Source organism: Vicia villosa, linkage group LG1, assembly GCF_029867415.1.
Source record: "Vicia villosa cultivar HV-30 ecotype Madison, WI linkage group LG1, Vvil1.0, whole genome shotgun sequence".
Taxonomy (NCBI): Eukaryota; Viridiplantae; Streptophyta; class Magnoliopsida; order Fabales; family Fabaceae; genus Vicia; species Vicia villosa.
The window spans coordinates 78,694,593-78,720,209 of record NC_081180.1 but is presented as its reverse complement, the minus strand read 5'-3'; the positions used below and the strand labels follow the sequence as shown (position 1 = coordinate 78,720,209).

General features: G+C 33.8%; 2 protein-coding genes across 2 annotated transcripts; both read right to left on the bottom strand.

Annotated features, from left to right (window-relative positions):
* Positions 1 to 10,916: 10,916 nt before the first annotated feature.
* On the bottom strand, positions 10,917 to 15,496 carry LOC131643110 (amino-acid permease BAT1 homolog). The gene is made up of 8 exons (XM_058913262.1): positions 15,239 to 15,496; positions 14,890 to 15,150; positions 12,803 to 12,821; positions 12,450 to 12,669; positions 12,162 to 12,343; positions 11,758 to 12,047; positions 11,541 to 11,670; positions 10,917 to 11,338 (listed from the first exon to the last, which is right to left on the bottom strand). The coding sequence occupies exons 1-8, from the start codon at positions 15,331 to 15,333 to the stop codon at positions 10,991 to 10,993; spliced, it is 1,545 nt and encodes a 514-aa protein (XP_058769245.1). The 5' UTR covers positions 15,334 to 15,496; the 3' UTR covers positions 10,917 to 10,990.
* Positions 15,497 to 24,261: 8,765 nt separating this feature from the next.
* Positions 24,262 to 24,753, bottom strand: LOC131646882 (uncharacterized). The gene is made up of 2 exons (XM_058916826.1): positions 24,502 to 24,753; positions 24,262 to 24,396 (listed from the first exon to the last, which is right to left on the bottom strand). The coding sequence occupies exons 1-2, from the start codon at positions 24,751 to 24,753 to the stop codon at positions 24,262 to 24,264; spliced, it is 387 nt and encodes a 128-aa protein (XP_058772809.1).
* Between the last annotated feature and the right edge of the window lie 864 nt (positions 24,754 to 25,617).

Below are 25,617 nucleotides of genomic sequence, written 5' to 3'. Positions count from 1 at the left end.
TTATTCACAAACATCAGATCAGAAGAAAGTACAGGTGGCAGGCTACGCTGACTGACAAAAGGAACGTTGGAAGCTATTAAAGGCAACGTCAGTAGACACAGCGTGAACAAGGCTCGAGGTAGTTGGCAAAAGCGTGAAACATTAAATGCAATGCTGTACGGAATACGCAAAGCATTAAATGCGCCCAACGGTCATCTTCTCAAACGCCTATAAATATGAAGTTCTGATGAGAAGCAAGGTTGACGATTTGCTAACAATTAACTTGCTGAAACGCTGTTCAAATTCAAAGCTCAGAAACTTCATCTTCATCAAAGCTCACTACATTGCTGTTGTAATATATTAGTGAGATTAAGCTTAAACGTTAAGAGAAATATCACTGTTGTGATTATAGCTTTTCAGAAGCATTTGTAATACTCTTAGAATTGATTACATTAATTTGTAAGTAACTAGAGTGATCAAGTGTTGATCAGGATACTCTAGGAAGTCTTAGCTTGTGTCTAAGCAGTTGTAATTAGAGTGATCACGTGGTGGTCAGGATACTCTAAGAAATTCTTAGCTTGTGTCTAAGCATTTGTTCCTAGAGTGATCAGGTTGTGATCAGGATACTCTAGAAGACTTAGTCGTGTGCTAAGTGGAAAACCATTGTAATCTGTTACGATTAGTGGATTAAATCCTCAGGTGAGGTAAATCACTCCGCGGAGGTGGACTGGAGTAGTTTAGTTAACAACGAACCAGGATAAAAATAACTGTGCAATTTATTTTTATCGTTCAAGTTTTTAAGACTACACTTATTCAAACCCCCCCTTTCTAAGTGTTTTTCTATCCTTCAATTGGCATCAGAGCGCCGGTTCTAAGGTGCAAGCACTTAACCGTGTTTAGAAAAGATTCAGGAAGAGAAAAACGCTTCAGTAAAAGATGGCTGGTGAAGTTCCAACAAATCCAGCTGCATCTACATCTGGCTCTACTGAGCAATACAATGGTAACAATGGTTATACTAGACCATCAGTATTTGATGGTGAAAACTTTGAATACTGGAAAGGTAAACTGGAAAGTTACTTTCTCGGTCTAGATGCTGATCTATGGGATCTTCTGTTGGATGGTTACAAACATCCTGTTAAAGCTACTGGTGTAAGGCTCACAAGAAGCGAAATGACTGATGATCAAAAGAAAGAATTCAAGAATCATCATAAATGCAGAACTGTTTTGCTGAATGCTATCTCTCATGCTGAGTATGAGAAGATATCTAACAGGGAAACGGCCCATGACATATATGAGTCCTTGAAAATGACTCATGAAGGAAATGCTCAAGTCAAGGAGACTAAAGCTCTTGCTCTAATCCAGAAGTATGAAGCCTTCAAGATGGAGGATGATGAAGACATTGAAAAGATGTTTTCAAGATTTCAAACTCTGACTGCTGGATTGAGAGTTCTCGACAAAGGCTACACCAAGGCTGATCATGTAAAGAAGATCATCAGAAGTTTGCCCAGAAGATGGGGCCCAATGGTGACTGCATTCAAGATTGCGAAGAATCTGAATGAAGTTTCTTTGGAAGAGCTGATCAGTGCCCTGAGGAGTCATGAGATTGAACTTGACGCTAATGAACCTCAGAAGAAAGGTAAGTCTATTGCTTTAAAATCTAATGTTAAAAAATGCACTAACGCTTTTCAGGCTAGAGAAGAAGATCCTGAAGAATCAGAATCTAAAGAAGAAGATGAACTGTCCATGATCTCCAGAAGGGTAAACCAACTCTGGAAAAGCAAGCAAAGGAAGTTCAGAGGCTTCAGAAGTTCAAAGAAATTTGAACGAGGAGAATCTTCTGGTGACAGAAGATCTGACAAGAAGAAGGCTGTTTGCTATGAGTGCAATGAGCCTGGACATTACAAGAATGAGTGTCCGAAACTTCAGAAGGAGAATCCCAAGAAGAAGTTTCATAAGAAGAAAGGTCTTATGGCAACATGGGATGATTCTGAATCAGAATCAGGATCAGACTCTGAAGGAGAGCAGGCAAACTTTGCGCTGATGGCGACAGAAGATGATGGATCAGAATCTACATCAGAATCAGATTCTGAAGAGGTATTCTCTGAACTATCTAGAGAAGAGTTAGTTTCCAGTCTAACAGAGCTTCTTGAATTAAAAGCTCATCTTAGTATCAAATACAAAAAGCTGAAAAAGCAATTTGAATTTGAAACTAAGAAGCTTGAGTTGGAAAATTCTGAATTAAAAGAAAAAGTTTTAAAATTATCCAATAATGTTGGATCTCCTTCTGATTCAGAAAAATCCACTCCCAGTCTGAATCATATTCTGAAAGAATATGATTTAAGTTTCAGGAAGTTCTTATCTAGAAGTATTGGCAGAAGTCAGCTAGCTTCTATGATATATGTTGTGTCTGGGAACAAGAGAGTTGGCATTGGTTATGAGGGTGAAATCCCATACAAGCTTGAATCTGTGGATGATATGAAAATATCATACAAGCCTCTGTATAACCAATTTAAATTTGGCCACTCCCATGATATTAAGCACACATCACATGCACAAAGTTTTCACATAACACACACCAAGAAGCATGTGACACAACCTAAGAAATATCATGGAACTCAGAATAAGAAGTATCATACTGTTCCTCCTGCTAAATATTTTGCTAAACCCAAGTTCAATCAGAACTTGAGGAGAACTAACAAGAAAGGACCCAAGAGGATGTGGGTACCTAAGGAAAAGATTATTCCTATTGCAGATATCCTTGGCTGCAAAGAAGGAAAAGCACAACATGTCATGGTACCTGGACTCTGGATGCTCGCGACACATGACAGGAAGAAAGTCTATGTTCCAAGACCTGGTGCTTAAATCTGCTGGAGAAGTGAAATTCGGAGGAGATCAGAAGGGCAAAATTATTGGCTCAGGAACTATAAAGTCTGGTAACTCTCCTTCTATTTCTAATGTTCTTCTAGTAGATGGATTAGCTCATAACTTATTGTCCATAAGTCAATTAAGTGACAATGGTTATGACATAATCTTTAATCAAAAGTCTTGCAAGGCTGTAAGTCAGAAGGATGGCTCAATCCTATTTACAGGCAAGAGAAAGAACAACATTTATAAGACAGATCTTCAGGATCTTAAGAATCAGAAGGTGACTTGTCTTATGTCTGTTTCTGAAGAGCAATGGGTCTGGCACAAAAGATTAGGACATGCTAGTTTGAGAAAGATTTCTCAGATTAACAAACTAAATCTGGTCAGAGGACTCCCCAATCTGAAATTCAAATCAGATGCTCTTTGTGAAGCATGTCAGAAGGGCAAGTTCTCCAGACCTGCATTCAAGTCTAAGAATGTTGTTTCTTCCTCAAGGCCGTTAGAACTCTTACACATTGATCTGTTTGGCCCAGTCAAAACAACATCTGTCAGAGGGAAGAAATATGGATTAGTCATCGTTGATGATTATAGCCGCTGGACGTGGGTAAAGTTCTTGAAACACAAGGATGAGTCTCATTCAGTGTTCTTTGAATTCTGCACTCAGATTCAATCTGAGAAAGAGTGTAAAATCATAAAGGTCAGAAGTGATCATGGTGGCGAATTTGAGAACAGATTCTTTGAGGAGTTCTTCAAAGAAAATGGTATTGCCCATGATTTCTCTTTCCCCAGAACTCCACAGCAAAATGGAGTTGTAGAGTGAAAGAATAGGACTCTACAAGAAATGGCCAGAACCATGATCAATGAAACCAATATGGCTAAGCATTTCTGGGCAGAAGCAATTAACACTGCATGCTATATTCAAAATAGAATCTCTATCAGACCTATTCTAAATAAGACTCCTTATGAATTGTGGAAGAACAGAAAGCCCAACATTTCATATTTCCATCCTTTTGGATGTGTATGTTTTATTCTGAATACTAAAGATCATCTTGGTAAGTTTGATTCCAAAGCACAAAAATGTTTCCTTCTTGGATATTCTTAACGCTCTAAAGGCTACAGAGTATACAATACTGAAACATTGATTGTAGAAGAATCAATCAATATCAGGTTTGATGATAAGCTTGGTCTTGAAAAACCAAAGCAGTTTGAGAATTTTGCAAATTTTGATATTGATATATCAGAAGTTGAAGAATCAAGAAGCAAAGCTGCAGAAGCTGGCAGTCTCAGAAGCAATGGATCAGAAGATCAAGTTGCTGCATCTTTAGATAATCTTAGGATTTCTGAAGAACCAACTATCAGAAGATCACCTAGACTTGCCTCAGCTCATTCAGAAGATGTGATCCTTGGAAAGAAAGATGATCCCATCAGAACAAGGGCATTCCTTAAGAACAATGCAGAATGTCAATTAGGTCTTGTTTCTTTGATCGAGCCAACTTCTGTTGATCAAGCTCTAGAAGATCCAGACTGGATAATTGCCATGCAAGAAGAACTAAATCAGTTTACAAGGAATGATGTATGGGACTTGGTTCCTAGACCAAAAGGATTTAACATCATCGATACTAAGTGGGTTTTCAGAAACAAGCTAAGTGAGAAAGGTGAAGTGGTAAGAAACAAAGCCAGACTGGTTGCTCAGGGTTATAGTCAGCAAGAAGGGATTGATTATACAGAAACCTTTGCACCAGTGGCCAGGTTAGAATCTATCCGTCTATTAATTTCTTTTGCCACTCAACACAACATCACTCTTTATCAGATGGATGTCAAGAGTGCCTTCTTAAATGGTTATATAGATGAAGAAGTTTATGTTCACCAACCTCCTGGTTTTGAAGACTCCATGTCTCCAAATCATGTTTTCAAATTAAAGAAATCATTATACGGATTGAAACAAGCTCCCAGAGCTTGGTATGAACGTTTGAGTTCTTTCCTTCTGGAAAATGATTTCACTAGAGGAAAAGTGGACACTACTCTCTTTTGTAAAACATTTAAAAAGGATATTTTAATTTGTCAAATATATGTTGATAATATTATCTTTGGAACATCTAATGCTACACTTGGAAAGGAGTTTGCTGAGTCTATGCAGGCTGAATTTGAAATGAGCATGATGGGAGAACTCAAGTATTTCCTTGGGATTCAAATCAACCAAACTTCCGATGGAACCTATGTTCATCAAATGAAGTATGTGAAAGAACTTCTGAAGAAGTTTAATCTTTCTGAAAGCAAAGAAGCCAAAACTCCTATGCATCCAACATGTGTACTGGGTAAGGATGAGGTAAGTAAGAAGGTAGATCAGAAGTTGTACAGAGGTATGATTGGATCTCTTCTATATCTAACTGCTTCTAGACCTGACATTCTCTTTAGTGTTTGTTTGTGTGCTCGATTCCAATCAGATCCAAGAGAATCTCATTTAACAGCGGTTAAGAGAATTCTAAGGTATCTGAAAGGTACTACTAATGTTGGTTTAGTTTACAGAAGATCTAAAGATTATAACTTAGTAGGATTCTGTGATGCTGACTATGCTGGAGATAGAATAGAAAGAAAGAGCACTTCTGGAAGTTGTCAATTTCTTGGAAGTCATCTGATCTCATGGTACAGCAAGAAGCAAGCTACTATTTCCCTCTCAACAACAGAAGCAGAATATGTTGCTGCTGCTGGTTGTAGCACACAAATGCTCTGGATGAGAAGTCAGCTGGAAGATTATCAGATATATGAGAGTAACATTCCTATTTTCTGTGATAATACTTCTGCTATATGTTTATCTAAGAATCCTATTTTACATTCAAAAGTTAAACATATTGAGATTAAACATCATTTCATAAGGGACTATGTTCAGAAGGGTGTTATATCTTTAAACTTTGTGGATACAGACCATCAATGGGCTGATATCTTTACAAAACCCCTTGCTGAAGATAGGTTTAAGTTCATTCTGAAGAATATCAGTATGGATTTATGCCCAGAATGAGAAGATGAGAAGATCTTATGTATGAGTATCTTCTGAAATGAAATTGGATGTTTTTTAAGAAGTTCTGATTGAAATCAATTAGAAATTGTGATTCAGTTATTACTAACGTTTCATTGTCTAAGTTGATTCAGAATCTCCTTAAAAGCAAAACAGCTGTAACTGGCTATCCAGATGGTAAACACGTGTTCACTATTTCTGGACAAGCGTGCGTGCAGTTGAGGGGACGTCTACTTAGGTAACTGTGCAAATCTCGTCTTTTGTCATTATTATCTCTCCTCACGTCATGTTACATTAAATGTCATTCATCATTTCTTTTATTGTCCTTCTTTTCTTTTTTATATTCCTCGAACGTTTCCCTCTTCTTTTTTTCCCTCAAGACCCTCTTTGACTTTCTGAGGGAAAACCCTTCTGAGAAAGACCCAAGCTTGGTCATTCCAGAAGTTGTTGACCCACTAGAAGTTGAAGGTCCTTCTGCTCCCAGGAATCTTGCTGCCATTCTTCAGGCACTTGAGAATGGAGATTCAGAAATTCCTGCTGCAGAATATGGAGATGCTTCTATGCAAGAAGCAGATGTAGAAGATCATGTTGCTGAATCAGTTTTTGTTGAGGAAATCCCTGCAAATGATCTATCTATGGAAGCTACAGATAACAATGCTATTCCTGTGGTTAGAAGCGGTGAAGCTTCTTCTGATGAATCTTCTCGTCTTGCAAGGACTCTGGAAGATATTCAGAAGAAATAGGATGAGCAAAGCTCAGTCAATGCTGAGTTTAGAGCTTTCATGGAGAGGCAAGATGGTTACAACAATGTGGTTCAAGAGATGCTGGCTAAGATTCTGTCAAGGCTAGGGCCGTCTTAGATTGAGTCTATGTTGTTTTTTTTTTGCTTTTTTGCTTTTGCTGCATCTATTTTTGTGCATCTTGTCTTCCTTCTCTTCGTGTACTTCTGTACCTGTTGTTTGAACTTCAATGAAATCATCCTTTTTCCTCCGTGTGTTTCTTTTTGTTTGTATCTCAATCTTTTCTGTTTTTTGATGATATGACAAAAAGGGGGAGAAATATATGATAAATGATCTGATTAATATTATCAGTTACCAAGTAAAAAGGCTCCACATTTACTAACAGAACTTGCAAAGTTCTATGTTTTTAAGTTGTGTTGTTGCAGGAATCAAAGATTCAAGATCAACATAAGAAGCAACAAAATGAATCAAGCTCTTGGATTCTTGAAGCAAGCTGAGTGCTAGGAAGCTTCAGAATCAGAAGCAAGAAGGAAGAATGATCAGAAATAGCTCTTGGATTCTTGAAGCAAGCTGAGTGCTAGGAAGCTTCAGAATCAGAAGCAAGAAGGAAGAATGATCAGAAATTCTGATAATAGAATATGATCCAAATCATTGTCTATTTGCTCTGATACATTGTCTATTGGATCTGATATATTTTATATGGCTTATATGGCTCTGATACATATTTTGTGTTCTGATACACATTTTATGTTCTAACTCATTCATGCTGACTTTTGTCGTTTAGTTTTGTTCTGTAACATTTCAGGATGTAGAGATGCTCTGATGATGCTCTGGTACATTCAACAATGTTCTGATACAATCTAGCATGAAGTGATGTAAGAAGAAATTCAAAGCTCTGAAGCTATCCGAGGGAAGCAGAAATCAGAAGCTGTGAATGTTCTAAAGATCCAGAAAACTCAAGTTCTGAAGCTGTCCTAAATGGAAGCATGAATCAGAAGCTGTGAATGTTCTGAAGATCAAAGAAATTCAAGTTCTGAAGCTGTCCTAAATGGAAGCAGGAATCAGAAGCTGTGAATGTTCTGAAGATCAAAGAAATTCAAGTTCTGAAGTTGTCCTAAATGGAAGCAGGAATCAGAAGCTGTGAGTGTTCTAGGGATCTAAAGAAATTCAAGTTCTGAAGCTGTCCAATGGAAGCAGAAGTCAGAAGCTATGAATTATCAGAAGACAGAAGCTTATGTGATCGTCTCTACCGAAATAATCAGGGAAGTCTTTTATTATTAAAGTTCTTCGAGTATTTATTTCAGGGGGAGATTATTGGGGGAGATTATTCATCTCAGGGGGAGATTGTTAATCTCAGGGGGAGACATATTCACATGCTTATGATATAGCTGTGTAATTTGTCTTTAGCCGTCTGCTCTTTCTGATCGCAAACTCATATCATTTATATATGTTTTTGTCATCATCAAAAAGGGGGAGATTGTTAGAACAAGATTTGTTCTGATCAATATTCTTAGTTTTGATGATAACAAGGATATGAATTTTGTGTGAGATAATGTGGTACTCTAATACATTGCAATTTCCATTTCAGGAAATATATAAAGAGTATGCACAAATCAGCGCTCAGAAGCTTTGTCTCAGAAGGTTCAGCATGCAACATCAGAACATGGTCTGGCAAGACATCAGAAGATGGTCAAGGCAGAATCAGAACATGGGTCTATGGAAGCATCAGAAGAACTTGAGATCAGAAGCAGTAGCACTGAAGTTCTGATGGTATCACGCTCAGAAGCACTTCAAGGTCAGAAGACAAGAAGATGCTATGCACCAAGCTGTTTGACTCTGATGATATTCAAATATTTTATTCACAAACATCAGATCAGAAGAAAGTACAGGTGGCAGGCTACGCTGACTGACAAAAGGAACGTTGGAAGCTATTAAAGGCAACGTCAGTAGACACAGCGTGAACAAGGCTCGAGGTAGTTGGCAAAAGCGTGAAACATTAAATGCAATGCTGTACGGAATACGCAAAGCATTAAATGCGCCCAACGGTCATCTTCTCAAACGCCTATAAATATGAAGTTCTGATGAGAAGCAAGGTTGACGATTTGCTAACAATTAACTTGCCGAAACGCTGTTCAAATTCAAAGCTCAGAAACTTCATCTTCATCAAAGCTCACTACATTGCTGTTGTAATATATTAGTGAGATTAAGCTTAAACGTTAAGAGAAATATCACTGTTGTGATTATAGCTTTTCAGAAGCATTTGTAATACTCTTATAATTGATTACATTAATTTGTAAGTAACTAGAGTGATCAAGTGTTGATCAGGATACTCTAGGAAGTCTTAACTTGTGTCTAAGCAGTTGTAATTAGAGTGATCACGTGGTGGTCAGGATACTCTAAGAAAGTCTTAGCTTGTGTCTAAGCATTTGTTCCTAGAGTGATCAGGTTGTGATCAGGATACTCTAGAAGACTTAGTCGTGGGCTAAGTGAAAAACCATTGTAATCTGTTACGATTAGTGGATTAAATCCTCAGGTGAGGTAAATCACTCCGCGGGGTGGACTGGAGTAGTTTAGTTAACAACGAACCAGGATAAAAATAACTGTGCAATTTATTTTTATCGTTCAAGTTTTTAAGACTACACTTATTCAAACCCCCCCCCCCCCCTTTCTAAGTGTTTTTCTATCCTTCAGGGTCTTTTGATTTGGTGGTCTCTCGCCTTCAATATTCAATATGTAGATGATACCTTAACTCTAGCTGAAATTTTTACCCCTTCCCCTCAAAATTATTCTTACCTTTACAATTATATATTTTGGCTAAAATGTCTTTATATAAATAGTTTATTTTTTTAAAAAAAAATATTTTTTTCTCATTTTAATTTGAATTTAATTTGAAGTTCTCCCTGAAGGAAAGTTGAGAGAATTTAAAAAATGTTATATACAAGAACTCTTATCCCCCAAGTTATTTGATCCACAAAACAAGGTCGGAACTCTTACCTTCAAGATATCGGATCTACAAAACACAATTAAAGACTTCCAGATTAACCAATTTACCTATTATCACTCGGAAATCTTAAATCTAATTCTTTTATCCACAAATTTATAACAGGGAGTCTTTTGAATAATTGATTTAGAATTCTTTCAAAAATGTTACACATTAGAGAACTTAGATGAAAGTACAGTCACGGTATCGTACGGTATCGTTTATTTGTTTTGATGTTTTTGTCAATTTGAATGTAGTTGTTTTAATACTGGCGTATTTATAATTTGTTTTTCATTTAATAATTGTGTGCTTGTACTCAATTCGTATTTCATTTGTATTGTAATCGTTTCGGCTATTATATTGTTGTATTACTAAGAACGGTCTTTGCTCAACTAAATAAGAGTGTTTGATCCATAGTCCTATTTCTTTTTTAGTCTAGCAAATTGCTACTTGTCATTTTATCAGTTGTGACTTAAATCATTAGTTTTATCATAAGCAAAATACATTTTTTAGTCCCTTAACTTTATTTCGACATCCATTTTGATCATTTACTCTTTAAAAAGAGCAATGCAATTCCTGCCATGGTGATTGCAGAATGAGATTGTATGCCACTGGCTGTTGTTTACATTTACAAATTGCAAATATATTTACATTTTTTAACCTGAAACATATGCCTCCCCTATTATAAACATAATTACATATTCTGCAGTAATAGTATTTATAAACATAACTGACTTGTGTATGCATATTTCATGTGATGTTTCTCATATATTATGAATTTGTGTGTGTTTACACATGCATAGAATGTGAACACAGTAAGATGTACATCTCTAAACTTTAAAATGATGATTTATAGTTGAAAGTAGACATAAATGGTGTTAATCTCGATGATATTTTGCTGTAGATAGTGCATTCTCTAGGGAATTGGATATTCTACTGGAACCATTAAAAGAAGTATACAAAAGGCCATGACATCCAAGTTCAGAAATCACTCAAGAATTTGCAACTGGAACCATTAAAAGATGTATAAAAAAACCACCAGGACGTATATTAAACTTCACTGATACAGGTCAATACTATACTTTATATAAAACTCTAATTATTTATAAATCCATATGAAGAACTCTAAATGTTTCTAAGCCTTTCCTAATTAAAACCCACTTCTCCATATTTTCCAGATTTTTCCTAAAATTAAAGAACTTCTATATGTTTACATAGAAGTTCTAGAATTATATAATTTCAAATGGTTTCGAACAAATGGCAATAGTAACAAGTGCAAACAAAAAGGAGAGAGTCTTGATGATCATGCATTATCCATATAAAATATTTTCAAAGCGACTTATAATAAAAAATGGAGGGGGTAAATTTCCAACAATGGTTATAATTCAATTGATTAAATATGTACACATAAGTTCACTTTGATATATTGGTTATAGGGCCTTTAAACCAATGCCTACCACTGATTAACCAATAAGAAAGTACTATAATGAGCAAACACCCAACAGCAACAGGTGTGTAGTTAAGTGTCTCAATGGTTATTGGATATGAAACAGGTAATGAGAATAGTATAGAGATTGTTGCCACCCAAATAACTGCAATCCAACCAACAACGACTCCGTAACGACCCAAGTTGAAAGGCCCTGCAACAAACCGCTTCTGCGCCAAGGTCACTCTGAAGAAGATAGGTAGTGCATATGCAATGTAGAGGCCAATCACTGCTATGGACACCATGGCCTCAAATGCCACTATACTTCCAAGAGACTGCATGCAATAATAGAGTTTGAATTGAGTTAGAACATGGCAATAATAGAATAGTGATACGAACTATCGCTAGTATGAATCGGTTTGAGCTAAAATTAATTGAACAGAACATAATTTGTTCTTTTTGCTGTTACCAAATAACATAAGAATCATAGTTTTACATTTTGCAGCATTTCAGAGAACACTTTAATTTGGAACATACCGGTAATGCCATGCAAAAAGATATTAAAACAGAAAGCCAAACTGCGTTTACGGGGACCTCCTGCTTGTTAACTTTGTGCCACAAAGATGACAATGGCATGGCCCCATCTCTTGAGAAAGCATAAGCCATTCTGTACAAATTGTAACCATAATAAGTAACTATACAAATTTAGTCCCTTTTCTCTTATGGAAAACTAGCTAAGATCTGGCATTGATACCTTGAATTGGCTGTAACTGAACTCATACCACAGAAAAATATAGCAACAGCAACAATTCCCAAGCAAATAATGCCACCAACTCCATGGCCGAATCTTCTCTTAAATGCAAGATAAAATACTTCAGCAATGGCATATCCACCAGCCTCATTATTTTCATTCAAAAGGTAAGGAATGTCGGTAACAGCAAAGGTAATTCCGAGTATGTAACCCCATCCAGCAATAACAGATATTCCAACAGCACTGATAATTCCTTTTGGTCCATTTATATCAGCATCCTTTGTTTCCTCTGTCTGAAAATACCGAGGAAATTTTAGTCTAAATCATTTAGTAACTTCAATCCTTTGAAAGGAAATTTCAAAATGTTTTTCAATACAACAAAGTCTGAGGAAAAACTGATATTATACCATATGAGCTGATGCATCATATCCTGTTAGCGTGTACTGACTCATTAGAAGTCCCAAGAGAAATATATAGGGTTTACTATTGATTCCTGCCCCGTTGTCGCTATTGAAATTAGTGAAAACAAATTTGGCACTAGCTCTTTCCGGTGCAACAGATGGAATGACAATCATTAGCACAAAAACACCTAAAAATTTGTCCATTCCAATTAGAGATCGCGGAAGGGTTACCTTAGATTACTGAATTTATATTAGAAAGCTTAAAAAGAACGTTTCTTTTTTTTTTTTTCGTACCTAAAACATTCCAGAAAGCAGCCAACTGTCCTAAGAATGATAACCATGAGATAGGAAGGCTGTTTACTATACCATGTAAGACTAAAATTCCACCATGTAAAGCAATAGTTACATATTTAGACCCTTCATAACCACCACCATTTTTTCCACCAGTACTAAGAAGAATGATAACCTGAATGAGCTGTGCAAGTGAAAAATCTACACTTGTTGACACTGCCCACTGCAAATGAAAAGAAATCAAAAGTTAAGAGAGTGAATCTAGTTATCAGAAACCTACATTCTACACGAGTTTGACCTTGCAGTGAAAACTGAAGGATTCTGATACTCTAGAATATTTATCTTCATAAGAATACCTGACCAACAATATTGAACCTGCAAAAAAATGGAGAAATCATCCAACACAAATCAGAAAAGTTTCTGTAGGAAAACAAATCTAGCAGTGTATCTTGTAATTAGTCTTGACACCCTAATTAACCTATAAAGCTTCATTTTCAGTCATTAAAGAGACCTACAAAATTAAATATTTGTAGCTCAATAGTACATCTGAAATACTACTTGTTGGTTAAGAACATGTTGTTTAGCTTTATTTTGTCCCAAATTAGTCTTTTATCTTTAAAATTATTGAGACTATTGAACTATCTTTCATTCTTAGTGCACTTCTATTATAAATTTGTATACATGACCATTGAATGATATATTATTATGATATTAAAAAGAATGATTCAGTACTCGCACTACAATTAGACCCTCGCTGACAACAATGAAGTCGCAATTTTAGATGAAAACTAAAAATTCATATTAATTTTAATGGATTAGATATTGTAACAGTCATTAAGACGTAGTTTAGAAGTGTTAATTTGGTGATTAAAGATGTAAATTACATTTTTGAATAGTAAGGACATCTGGTAACAGTAACATACTACATAGGTAAAAAAATGAAGTTTGTTCCAACATAGATGTTTTCAATACCCATGTTTTTCAATTTCCCAAGACATGCATTTACTCCTTCATTTATTACTATATTGAGCACTTCAAGAGTGATAAGACCTTGAATGATACAAGTAGTATTATTGTTTTGATCTGTACAAGTTGGTCCACCAAGGGATGAGTTTGTTGGCAAATTAACAACATCAGTACAGTCAACTTGTTCGCTTACAACTCTAGTGACCAACTTATTGAAAGGAAACTTTCTAGAACTAAAACAAAAAGAAATATCTTTCAACAATAAAATTAGGAGGAAGATATAGCACAACTCTAAATAGAATGGTGGTAGGTGAATGCTATCAACGAACCACCAACTAATAGTATATATCAGATAAAAAACACCATTTCAAACTTGGTGTTGGATATTCCACTCTGTTGTGCAGAACATTACAAATGGCGTTTTAAATTGTATGAATTGAATTACCCGTTATTAGTATGTTTATGTTTTTGGGAAGGATGGTTTCATTGTAACGTTCTGCTTTAAGGGTCTCTTTGTGTGACTCTTGTATATGAAAGGAATCAGAATTGGGGAAAGATACATATAGAAGAGTTGCATATGAACATTAACAACTACCTCACTGAAACAGTATTCAATAAATAACAATAGTTTTTTATAATATTATGCAAATTGCATTGAGATTTGGGAGATCTAATGCGAACCCAATAGTTTTTCCCCTTAATATTTAGGTGGTTTATAAAGTGGGAAAATGTCTCATTATTTACAGTTGGCCATGCTTGAAAACGGTTCCAGCCTCTAACAAAAGTTATTATCAATCTTTGTAAGTAGAAGCTCATAGTATTACTTGTCCTTACGAGGGAGACAGTGACACAACCAGTATTTTCAAAACCAACTCAACATATAAATATCTCAAAACTCAACATATATAAACACCAATCAGATCACAGCTATACAAAAATGATGGACATGGACTTCTACCTAAAGGTTTTATTGGAGTTTTGAGCTATTTTCAAGCATTAATTCAAGTTAGACCACAACCACATGACATTTTTCCACCCCAGCAATTGCCCAATAATTAGGTAAATTCTACATTGGACCACCCCCAAATCAGTACTTAAAACTATCATAAAATTCTATAGACAATTGAAACTACTCTCCATAAATAATAGCTCATCTCATGACCCTCCTAGTCCTAATGGATCAGCATTTCAATCGCCAATTTCGCATTCCAATACACATTTTAACGTGATTTGGCACAACAAGACTCAATAGTAGACGAAATCTATGCATGTTGTAATTTTCAACATTTTTTTAAGTACTGGTCCACAATGGACCACATTGTTCCGTGTTAAAATTTGTCCTATATATACTAAAATTCAAACATGCCTAGTGACTATAACCAGAAAATAAGCATTGAAATAGACCTAAATGATAAAAAAAACAAAATGAGTTAGGTAGGATTAGGAACAATAACAAGAACAATAGAATAATACTAACCATCCAGTAATCCATGAAGCAAAGGGAGCCCAATTCGGACCGGCAAGTTTGGCACTCCAATAATAAAGTCCACCAGAAGTCGGATAAGACGAACAAATTTCCGCCATTGACAAAGCAACAAGCATGGTGAAAGCAGAAGCTATAAGCCATCCATAAACAAGCGAAACAGGACCTCCATAGTTCAAACCAGTGTTGTAAAGTGTTGTTACTCCAGTTAACACTGATATAATCGAAAACGAAAACGCAAAATTCGAAAGTACCCTGAAAAATCGGAAAATAAATAAATAAAATGATTATAAAGAAAGAAAAGATGATAAAAAAGTGGAAGTGAGTTTATTATGATGATTACGATAGGTCGCGTTTGAGTTCTTGTTTGTAACCGAGTTCGTGAAGACGAGCATGGCCGGAATCAATAGTGCGTGATTTGGAATGAAGTGAGTTCATTGGTGTGAAGAAAAATGAGAGAGAAACGATGGATTGAGGGGAGAGAAGAAGAAGGTCAAAGAATGGGATGCGTTATGGAAAGGAGTGATTCGATTTGTTTGGTAAATATATAAAAGAGATTTGTCGTCGTTTACTGCAATCATGATGGTGTGAGTGTTTACCCTCCTCTTCTCATTACTCTGTTCACATTTTTATTTTTATTATTTTATTTTTAATTCATTATGTTGTGGTCAACCCTTCTACATTCATACTTGTATTTTTTTATAAATAAAAACACGTGACAGCACTTCTTACTTTTCTCTTATTCCTTACTACAAGACGATCCAAAGATCTACTCCAACTTGTATTGTCTACTGTCTACACTTTGATCATATATTTTCGGCATTCATAAACACAAATAATTAAAAGTAATTAAAAAGAATATAAAAAAATCTAGACCAAAATATATATTTGAGAATGATTAAATATTAATGAAATATAATAACTTTTTAAAGAGGAAATATTTTTTTTTTGCATTTATTTTGTTTTGTTAAAAAGATACTTTCATCTTTTTACAAACATATGTCTTTATTTTTTTTTTAAATTTCTCTCATAATAACTTAAAAATCATCTCACTTTACATTCAATTTCATCCATTTACATTTTTTTCTTACTTTCTTTCTTTCTATTTTCTCTTCTTATCTATTTAACTAATAATTTTACACAAATTAAATGAATAAAATCACCGAATGGGTATTTGTAACTGATTGTTTTTGGAATAAAATCATTTCTTTGCTAAACAAAAAAAGAAGAAGAAATATGTCCATTCATAAACAACATACATAATCAAACAGAAATTATTTAATATTCCAAATACTCTAAAATATATTAAAGCGCAAATAAAATATTAATAAATTAGATGAATATTTTTTTATCTTGATTATCCATCTAATCCTATAAAATATTTATAAAATTAAATTTTAGATACATAATTCATATAATATAATACAACAACTTATAAGATAATTAAATTCTTACAACCAAAATAATAAATAAAAATGAACAAATGAAAAAATAAAGAAATGTTAGTCATATCAATATAAAATAGAGTTGTCCTAAAAAAATGAGAAATTTTAATAAGAGGATAAAAAATCAATGTATAATATTTATTAAGGACAATTTAGAATTTTACTAAAAAATGAGAGTAATTTTGTTAATAAAACAAAAAGTAATTTTATCACAACTCTTTTCTCTCACCTCCAAATTCCTCCAATTTAGAGGGAACTAAAAATTATTCCATGAGAGACTTAGATTACCTTCAATCTCATTCATTTTCTTCGTAATACCCAAACATACTTAATTTAAAATATTTCCTCCCTTCGACTCCAAAAATCCTCAACCAAACGGATCTTTTAAAATATGGAAGAAAAATATTATTTCCATTAAAGTGTTTTCTTATTCAATATTGAGAATGATTAACTAATATTAATTAAAAGTTAGATTTAAGAAAATAATTAATACTGCATTAAAAATAGTAAACATTATTTATTTTAAGATAATTTTACTTTAGAAATGAATCACTCATTATTTTGTAAATTTACAAAAATATATTTTTATATAGGTGTTTTTATAAGTAATCTATAAATTAATTTTTAATCAATGACATAGTTCAAAAAGGGTGTGTGGATAGTTCAACTAATATACTAATATGTATTAGTTGAGTTAAATAGGTATACATGTGTTGATATTTATAAATTAATAATTTTTAATAAAAAATAAATATAATTAAAAAAACATATTTTAATTATTAATTTAATAAATATGATTTTATAAAAAAATATTTAATGCATGTTAGAATTTGAATATAATTTTATATTAAAGGACAAAAAAAGTGAGTTTTAGAATTAGAAAAGAGAATATTTGATATTCTTTTTGTTCTTAACATAAGCACCTACTAATTTGAAAAAATAAATATTCTTAAATACAAACACCTACTAATTTTATTGTAGATTTTTTAAATAAAATTCCAATTAATATTAATGAATATATTTGAATATGAAAACTTAAAACCCTAAATACTTTTCACTTTTGACCTCGAAGTTAGATAAGAGCTTCAAAGTACCTTTGAGGCACCTATAAGCTCACCATCAGATATAGGTTCATAGCCTCTTTTTTTGAATCTCACTAGTCTTCGCGAGATCAGTGACGTCATCTATAGGAAACGTTCAACGCCATATTGAATGACCACATACAGATTTGGATAAAGGTAGTGATGGTTAGTTTCAACATCTAACGTATACTAGTGGACCAAATAGGCTCTTGTGACATCATGTACGTTGAAATGTACAACAAGATGGGCCTATAAGAAGTCTTACAACCTTATTTTGGAGGAATCCTCCAAAGTTTCGATGAAACATACACAAAACCATAAGGAGATATTATAGTTAAATTCCTAGTGATTGGATACAAACCCATTAATGACAACATCGTAGAGAGGCCGATATATACCCAATACTCAAAGTTAACCTAAAACTAAGATTTCGTTCCAATGCCAAAAATGTCGTAATGTTTCAAATGAATTTGAAGGTGTTACACACATGTTTTTTTAGCCCTTTTGGCGAAGCACTAACCTTCTAAGGAGATCTCGCATTGAGAAGTGTTTAATGGGTCATTGGACCTATATGGTAGGAGAGAAAGAAAACCATAGAGGATAAAATGAACACATGTTTTAACCTTACTAAACTTTAAAGAGAGGCATTGTCTACTTCATAACGAGGAATAAAGGCAAAAGCCCATAACACCACCATAATGGTATCATTAGCCCCCCTTGAGATGAATGGCCCTATTAAGTGTTCCACATCTTCTCAAATCTTTAAAGCGATGAACGAGGTCGAGTGTGAGAACTCTTGGGTGGAAGTTTCCTCACAAGAAAAGAAACACAAATACTCAAATAAGAAGGAAAACCGTAACGACATATGCAACACTACTAGGACAATATCCATAATATCATGTTTAAATTACAATGAAAGGAACGAGAACAAATTCAAAGGCCCCTCAAATTACAAAGAAATCTCATTTTCTTCCTATGCCATCTTCAACGTTTATTATAATGATTATTGCTTTTGGAATATCGTGCATGCATATTCCTAAGAATTCCTCTATTTTTCGAAAAACAAGTCGCTTTCGTTAGGGAATCCATCAATATTGTCTTCTTTTCCTTGAAAGTTTCCCTTGTTGTATCTCCCTTATTTTTTACCAGTAGCATTTAGTCCTTGTCGGCCTTTAAATCTCACTCCAAGGGACCAACTTTCGATCACAGATTCTCTTCTTTAGTTATAAATTTTTATTCCATGTAGACATTGATTTGGTCTGAGTCATCAATTTTGTCATATAAGGCATTTATTTAGAAAGGGCCTTCTAACGGCATAGTCTCCCCATCTCTGCAAACAAGCATTAGTCAACATTAAGAACCATATTAAATAACTCCTTTATAGACTAAGGAATGGATTGTGACAAAAAAGCATCCATTTCCCATCATTTGGACGGCTTATGTCGCACCTAGAATAGGGGGCTCTTCCTTTTAAAGGGAGAACTTTAGGTTAGAGAATGAGACATCACATGAGAACGAGGAACTATAATGGAAGCATCAAAATAAATGGTGATTGTTTCACGCGGGGTTGCGTCCCTTTTAGAATCCACTACATTCGTCAAAACATTTAGATGGAAACTTGAAGATGAAAATAAAAAGAGATCTAATGGATGAAGTTCAAAGTATCCTCGAGATCCCGCACCTACCAGTAATAGGATTACACCATCAAAGTCATAATGGAAGTTGCAGTTTCTAGAATATAGTTCTGAAACGTCTATTTATATGTCATTGCCTTATCAATCAAAAAACCCAAGGGTAGGAAAGAAGGGAGAGAAAGCTAATACAATCACGCCATCCTCTAAGGGCAAGAAAATAATGAATACAAATGGGGGTGGAAATAGGTCAAACCACTAGCAGGGAGCTACGATCTATCCTACATAGGCCCGGGCCGAGCTAGGTTTACTTTAAAATAGAAAAGATTTAGTCTTTTTGATAAGCCTATTTAGTTAAAAAGGCTAGGGCACATGCCATAAAAAAATTCTTTAAAGCCTATAAAACCGACCTATTTAAATAAATATGAATAACTTTATTATTATTATTATTATTATTATTATTATTATTGTATTGTATTTTTTACTTTGAATTAAAATATAAAAATAAAGCTTAGTTATCTTAAAGAACTTATAAAAATAAGCTAAAAAACCTTATGAACAATGTCATAAGTTATTTTTATAAGTTCTCTCAAAAAATAGTATCACAAATTTTATGTTAATAAATAAGCTTGAATAAGTCAATGCAAATAAGCATTTAGTTTTGTTAATATTTTACTTTGTTACTCTATTTAAACATTAGTTAAATTGCTTATTAACAAATGTTCAAATAAAATATAATTTTATATAAGGTAATAGGTCAAACAGACCTTCAAAAAGGTCAGACTCAGGTCTAAAAATAAGTCTATGATAGGATAATAGGCCAAACAGACCTTCAAAAAGACCACATGTCAGGCTCAGGTTTTGAAAATTTTAATAGGCCAGACTCAGGCTTGGCAGAACCTAACTTGGCCCATCCTATTTCCACCCCTAAATACAAAAAGATAATAAATGATGAAATATACATGAAAAATAGTTTTCCTTGAAAATTCAACAGCGTGAAGTCTGCCATGCGCATACGATGACAACTCGGAACACATACGTTACAAAGGCCCATAAAGAGAATAACTCAGACAGTGAAAAACCCAAATATTTCATGAAGTAACAGGGACAATCAAATCAATGCAAGGTGGGATCTCATGGCATCTGTCCACGAGACAGGTGTCCGTAGAGAGAAAAGTTCTAGAAACCTAAACCATATATCCCTTTTATAAAGTCCTACGAAGGCCCAAATTCATGTACACATCTTTCTAATTCTAAATGCCTCTCATTTTTTTACCACCACTAACTTATACGTCTAAGTATTTTTCAGGTACCTCAATGTTAGACCGAAGCGACAAAGTACCTTCACAACTTTAGAGTTTACCATTTGACCTAAATTATCATCTCTTTTGTAAACTTCTCTAGTCTTTGCGGGATCTTTTATTGAAGAGAGAAAAATAATTAATATTTTTATATACTTCATTTATGTCTCACAACTTCAAATCAAATTACTAAACATTTTTTTTTATATATGCCGATTGAATTACCTCATTCACCTGTATTTCTCTAATTCATGTTTACATATTTATATTTTATTTTACACGGTTAACTAGAGCATTCATTTTAACACCGAGAAAATAATATTTATTATGAATATAACATTTAAAATATATTGATAAGAAATAATAAATATAGTTAAAAAATAAAAAGAAAAAAATCTCCATAACAGAAATGGATTATCTCCCATGAAATTTTCACAAGATTGGTCCAATTTAAATCGCATCCTTTAAAATTTAATACATGAACTTTTATTATATTTTCAATATATAAATTTAAATGGTTGAGATTTCAGTGTACTTTAAAGTTTAAACATCACTATAGAGGATTCATACCCATATACAAATAGAATGCTAATAAGTGCACTAAAAAAATAGGCAGTACACAATACAACTGGCAACTTGATTATTAGTAGTAATTTTTTTTGGAGTTTTTCTAATAAGAGCAAATATTATTTATTTACCCTCCTCCGAAAAAGTAAAGAAATTAAAATATAGAAGTAAAGAAATTAAAATTTAACCATTAGATTAAAAAGAATCAATGGTTATGATGAGGAGTAAGTCCTGATAACTTACTCTTGGAATAAGAATATCCCTCCTATATATATATATATATATATATATATATATATATATATATATATATATATATATATATATATATATATATATATATATATATATATATATATATATATATATATATATATATATATATATATATATATATATATATATAAATAAAAGATCCTTCATTCATATCCGCACAAAAGATCACTGGTATTTCTCTATATGGCAAAAACGTAGAGATAGTAATTTCAGACACATGGATATCCAATATAGACAAAACAAAAGAAGAATCGTGGCATTCATAAGAATCTTCTATATGTTGATTTCTTTACTTGATAATCAAGATCCAAGATTTTGAGAATCAACACTAATAATAGTATTTGTTTTTTCTCGGACTAGGGTAAATAAATAGTATTTGGTAAATAACTAGTATTTGCTATTATTTGAAAAACATCAAAAATTTATGATCAAGTTACCAATTGTGTTGCGTCATTTAAGAGCACTTATTAGCATTCTATTAGTGTATTGTATAATAGTATTAGACAAATATGTCCTGTGCCAACACCGAGTTGTCACACCCAAAGAAAATATGTCACAAATATTCTATTGAGGACATGTGACCGGGCAAGAGACATGATATTGTTGCAACCTCCTTTTAGAGGGGAGACAATCTCTACAAATCTTCCATAAGAGATGCTTAACTCTTGGAGGTGCCTTAATATTCGATAGGCTACACCAATCACCTTCCACTCCTTTGAAACCCGGTTCTCATGCTCCTTTAACCACAATATATACCCCGACCGAACACTATAGCAACCATCTTGATCCTCTTTTCAAATCCATTTGCTTTGGTTGAGGATTTGAGTTTTATATTAAACAAATAAAAAAGTTTTTTTAAATGCCGACTTCAACCCCTTCCTTCATTTTTTTCTTGTATTTTTTTCACTTTTTATTGGCATCATAACACTTGTCTTTATTTAAATATTTAGAGTGTGTTTGGATTGGTGGTTGACAGAATTAATTCTAACAAAATTGAGTTTGGTAGAATTGATTTTAAAAGAATTGAATTTAGCACAATTGGTTTATGTTTGAATATACTTATATAAAAGTGACCTGAACCATAAATTTCAATGTAAAAATCATCCAGAGTAAATTCTGGAGGCAAAAACTGGAAATTGTAGCTTCAAGTAAAATTAATTCTGAAGGCAGAATAAATTTTACTTTTGAAAAATCAAACACCGCAAAATCACCCAAAAATGAAATCAAACGTACACTTAACTATGTAAGAATAAAATATATTTGAAAAAAATAAGTATTATAATTCAAATGAAAATGTTGGAGAAAATAATACTTCATAAAGATTTGACTATTGAAAATATAAACTCTCAATATTTAGAACTATGTAGTTTAGTTGTGAAAGGTTACACACATCATAAAAATGTTGAAGGAAATGCTATGGATCAAATCAAAATGAATCTTGAGCAAAAGAAAGCTTTCAAGTTGCATTATATGCTCAAAAGTTTCCTTATGGTTATTATATCCTTTAACCAGTATGATAATATTAAGAAAATTTCTTTGTACACTCATATAGAGTGAAAAACACTCTTGAAAACTCTAAAATACCTTTCGGAAATGCATCTCCGAAGACATCCATATCTTAATTTTAAAGATTTCTGATATGCATCTCCGAAATATCTTAATTTTAAAGATTTCGGATATGCATCTCCGAAATCACCCTTAATCAGATTTCAATGATTTCGGATATGCAAATCTGAATTCACCAAGAAGTTGTTTCGGAGATACATATCCAAAATATTCATATTTTCAATGATTCATTTTTTCCAAAACAACAACATAGTAGCAATAAAATTAAAACTTCCTACTATTCGATAAAATATGACGGAAATAAAAAATACGCAAATATAAATTAAAAAAATTGATACTATAATATGGAAGTAGTTGTTCGGATAAGTACTCAATGTAAAAATATTACAACACCGGATAAAAAGTCATAAATAAAACATAAATAGACATCTACTACTGAGTATGCCTAATGTCAGGGTCGGCCCAATCAATTTAGAGGCCTTGTTCTAATTTATAAAATAAAAATAAATTAAAAGAAAATACAATTTTAAAAATTATAATTTTACACTTGATTTTAAAAATCCAGATATAAAATAATAGATTGTTAAAAACAAATATGATTTTATACTTGATTTTAGAAAAACCAAAATCTATTATTTTTATAATTAAAAAAATAATAATTAGACTCCACTAAATTTATTTTAGATATATTTTATTTAAAATGATGATTAATAGACAAACTAAATTTATTTATTTTTTAAAATTAACGTATTATTAAATTAGAGTGAAACTGAAACCAAAAAAATTGTTTTATTATTGCATTTTGAAATATAATAAAACTTTGTCCTATATAATGATTAAGATTTAAAAAAAGTGTAAGGTAAAAAAATACAATAAATATTTGTCTTTTCTATATAAATTATTTTAGTTGAAGAGATAATGTCTCACACTAAAACTTTAGAGTTTAAAAAATACCTATTAATTAATATATATTTATTTCACTCAAAAAATACTAACTTATTTTTTATGAAGCTAAATTATATATACACTTTGTTATGAAACAAATTATTTTAACTTTTCCGAAAGATTGAATATTCAATATTTAATATAAACTTTATGTATTTAATTCATTATAATGGCACAAAAGAAATATTTAGTGTCCTTTATTAGACACACATTTAATGTTAATACTAACATTTAGCATTGTTTTGATTGCCCACACAAGCATTTACTATTACCGTAAACTAAAAACAAAAAGTAAACAAGTGATAAAGTGAGAATTGAGAAACAGGGAGAGAAAAAATATAAAGTGGGGCCCCCCAGAATCTGGGGCCCAGTGTTGCAGCACATGCTGCACCTGGGGAAGGCCGGCCCTGCCTAATGTGAACTCCCTGCGACCGCCCCTGCCTCCTTTACTCCACCGCACTAAACGCCTCACTGACCATCCTCTGAATTATGGCAACCGCCTCAAGACCGCCTTGCTCAATGATATTGATCCCTCTCTCCAATGCCTCCTACCCTATCGAGTGTACCCAGTCATGCAAAACCCACCAAGCCCGCTCCCAGCTACAACGTCATTAAACCATTGAGCCTGTGGTTTAAACAGATCAAATATTTTTCGCGCATGGTTCATGGATTTTATGGTCGCCCGTTCCTATCACAACAAAAACAAAAAACAATGTTAGTTAAACCATTAGAAGAAAGTGCGATAAAACATAAATAAAAAACGGTTAAATTATAAATTGCAATAAAAAACAACCTCGCCCTCCCAAACTCGTCGAGCGATATGGTCATGATAGTAAATCAACTCAGATGTGTCTGCAGGCCCTCCCGGGTAGCCCTCCTCCTCCGCATCATCCTCGTCGTGCTCAGGGTGAACATCGGGTATCTCCTCCTCCTCCTCAAGTCCCACCTCCTCCCCATCCTCACGTATCTCCTCCTCACGAGAGGAAGGCGCCCGAGACAGCCGACTCCTCGATGCAGATGAATATCCTGCAGGCGCGTCATCCATTTGAATTGGTACTCGAACTCGACCCCGTCCCCGAGCCACTGCTTGCTGTGCAGCTCTCTCGCGCCGAGCTGAGGCTGTCTGTGTCTCCCTACCCTATCTAAGTCGAACGGCCGCTGCCTGGTTGGCTGCCATTTTCCTAATAAAGTGCAACCGGTAAGACTTTGAAACAAATTTGATAATTAAAAAAAACAATTCAGACCATATTTTGGAAGTGCATCTCCGAAACTGGTTAGAGGTGATTTCGGAAATGCATATCCGAAGACACATGCGAACAATCATTTTTGGCAGACCATCATTTCTTTCCCTAACTCAATAAAAATTCAATTTGGACCAACTAAACATTATCATTGACCTACAATAAAAAACAACCTCGCCCTCCCAAACTCGTCGAGCGATATGGTCATGATAGTAAATTAACATAGATGTGTCTGCAGGCCCTCCCGGGTAGCCCTCCTCCTCCGCTTCATCCTCGTCGTGCTCAGGGTGAACATCGGATATCTCCTCCTCCTCAAGTCCCACATCCTCCTCATCCTCACGTATCTCCTCCTCACGAGAGGAAGACGCCCGAGACAGATGACTCCTCGATGCAGATGAAGATCCTGTAGGCGCGTCATCCATTTGGACTGTTACTCGAACTCGACCCCGTCCCCGAGTCACTTCTTGCCGTGCAGCTCTCTCGCGCCGAGCTGAGGCTGTCTGTGTCTCCCTACCCTATCTAAGTCGAACGATCGGTGCCTGGTTGTCTGCCATTTTCCTAATAAAGTGCAACCGGTAAGACTTTGAAACGAATTTGACAATTAAAAAAAACAATTCAGACCATATTTCGAAAACGCATCTCTGAAACTAGTCAGAGGTGATTTCGGA

Bases quoted from the DNA above. Each gene is read 5' to 3' on its own strand.
- LOC131643110 (XM_058913262.1), bottom strand. From the start codon at position 15,333: ATGAACTCACTTCATTCCAAATCACGCACTATTGATTCCGGCCATGCT. The intron at 12,344-12,449 runs GTACGAAAAAAA...ACAAATTTTTAG, and splicing joins TGCTTTCTGGAATGTTTTAG to GTGTTTTTGTGCTAATGATT. The intron at 12,048-12,161 runs GTATAATATCAG...CGGTATTTTCAG, and splicing joins ATGATGCATCAGCTCATATG to ACAGAGGAAACAAAGGATGC.
- LOC131646882 (XM_058916826.1), bottom strand. From the start codon at position 24,753: ATGGATGACGCGCCTGCAGGATATTCATCTGCATCGAGGAGTCGGCTG. The intron at 24,397-24,501 runs GTTGTTTTTTAT...TTGTTGTGATAG, and splicing joins GACGAGTTTGGGAGGGCGAG to GAACGGGCGACCATAAAATC.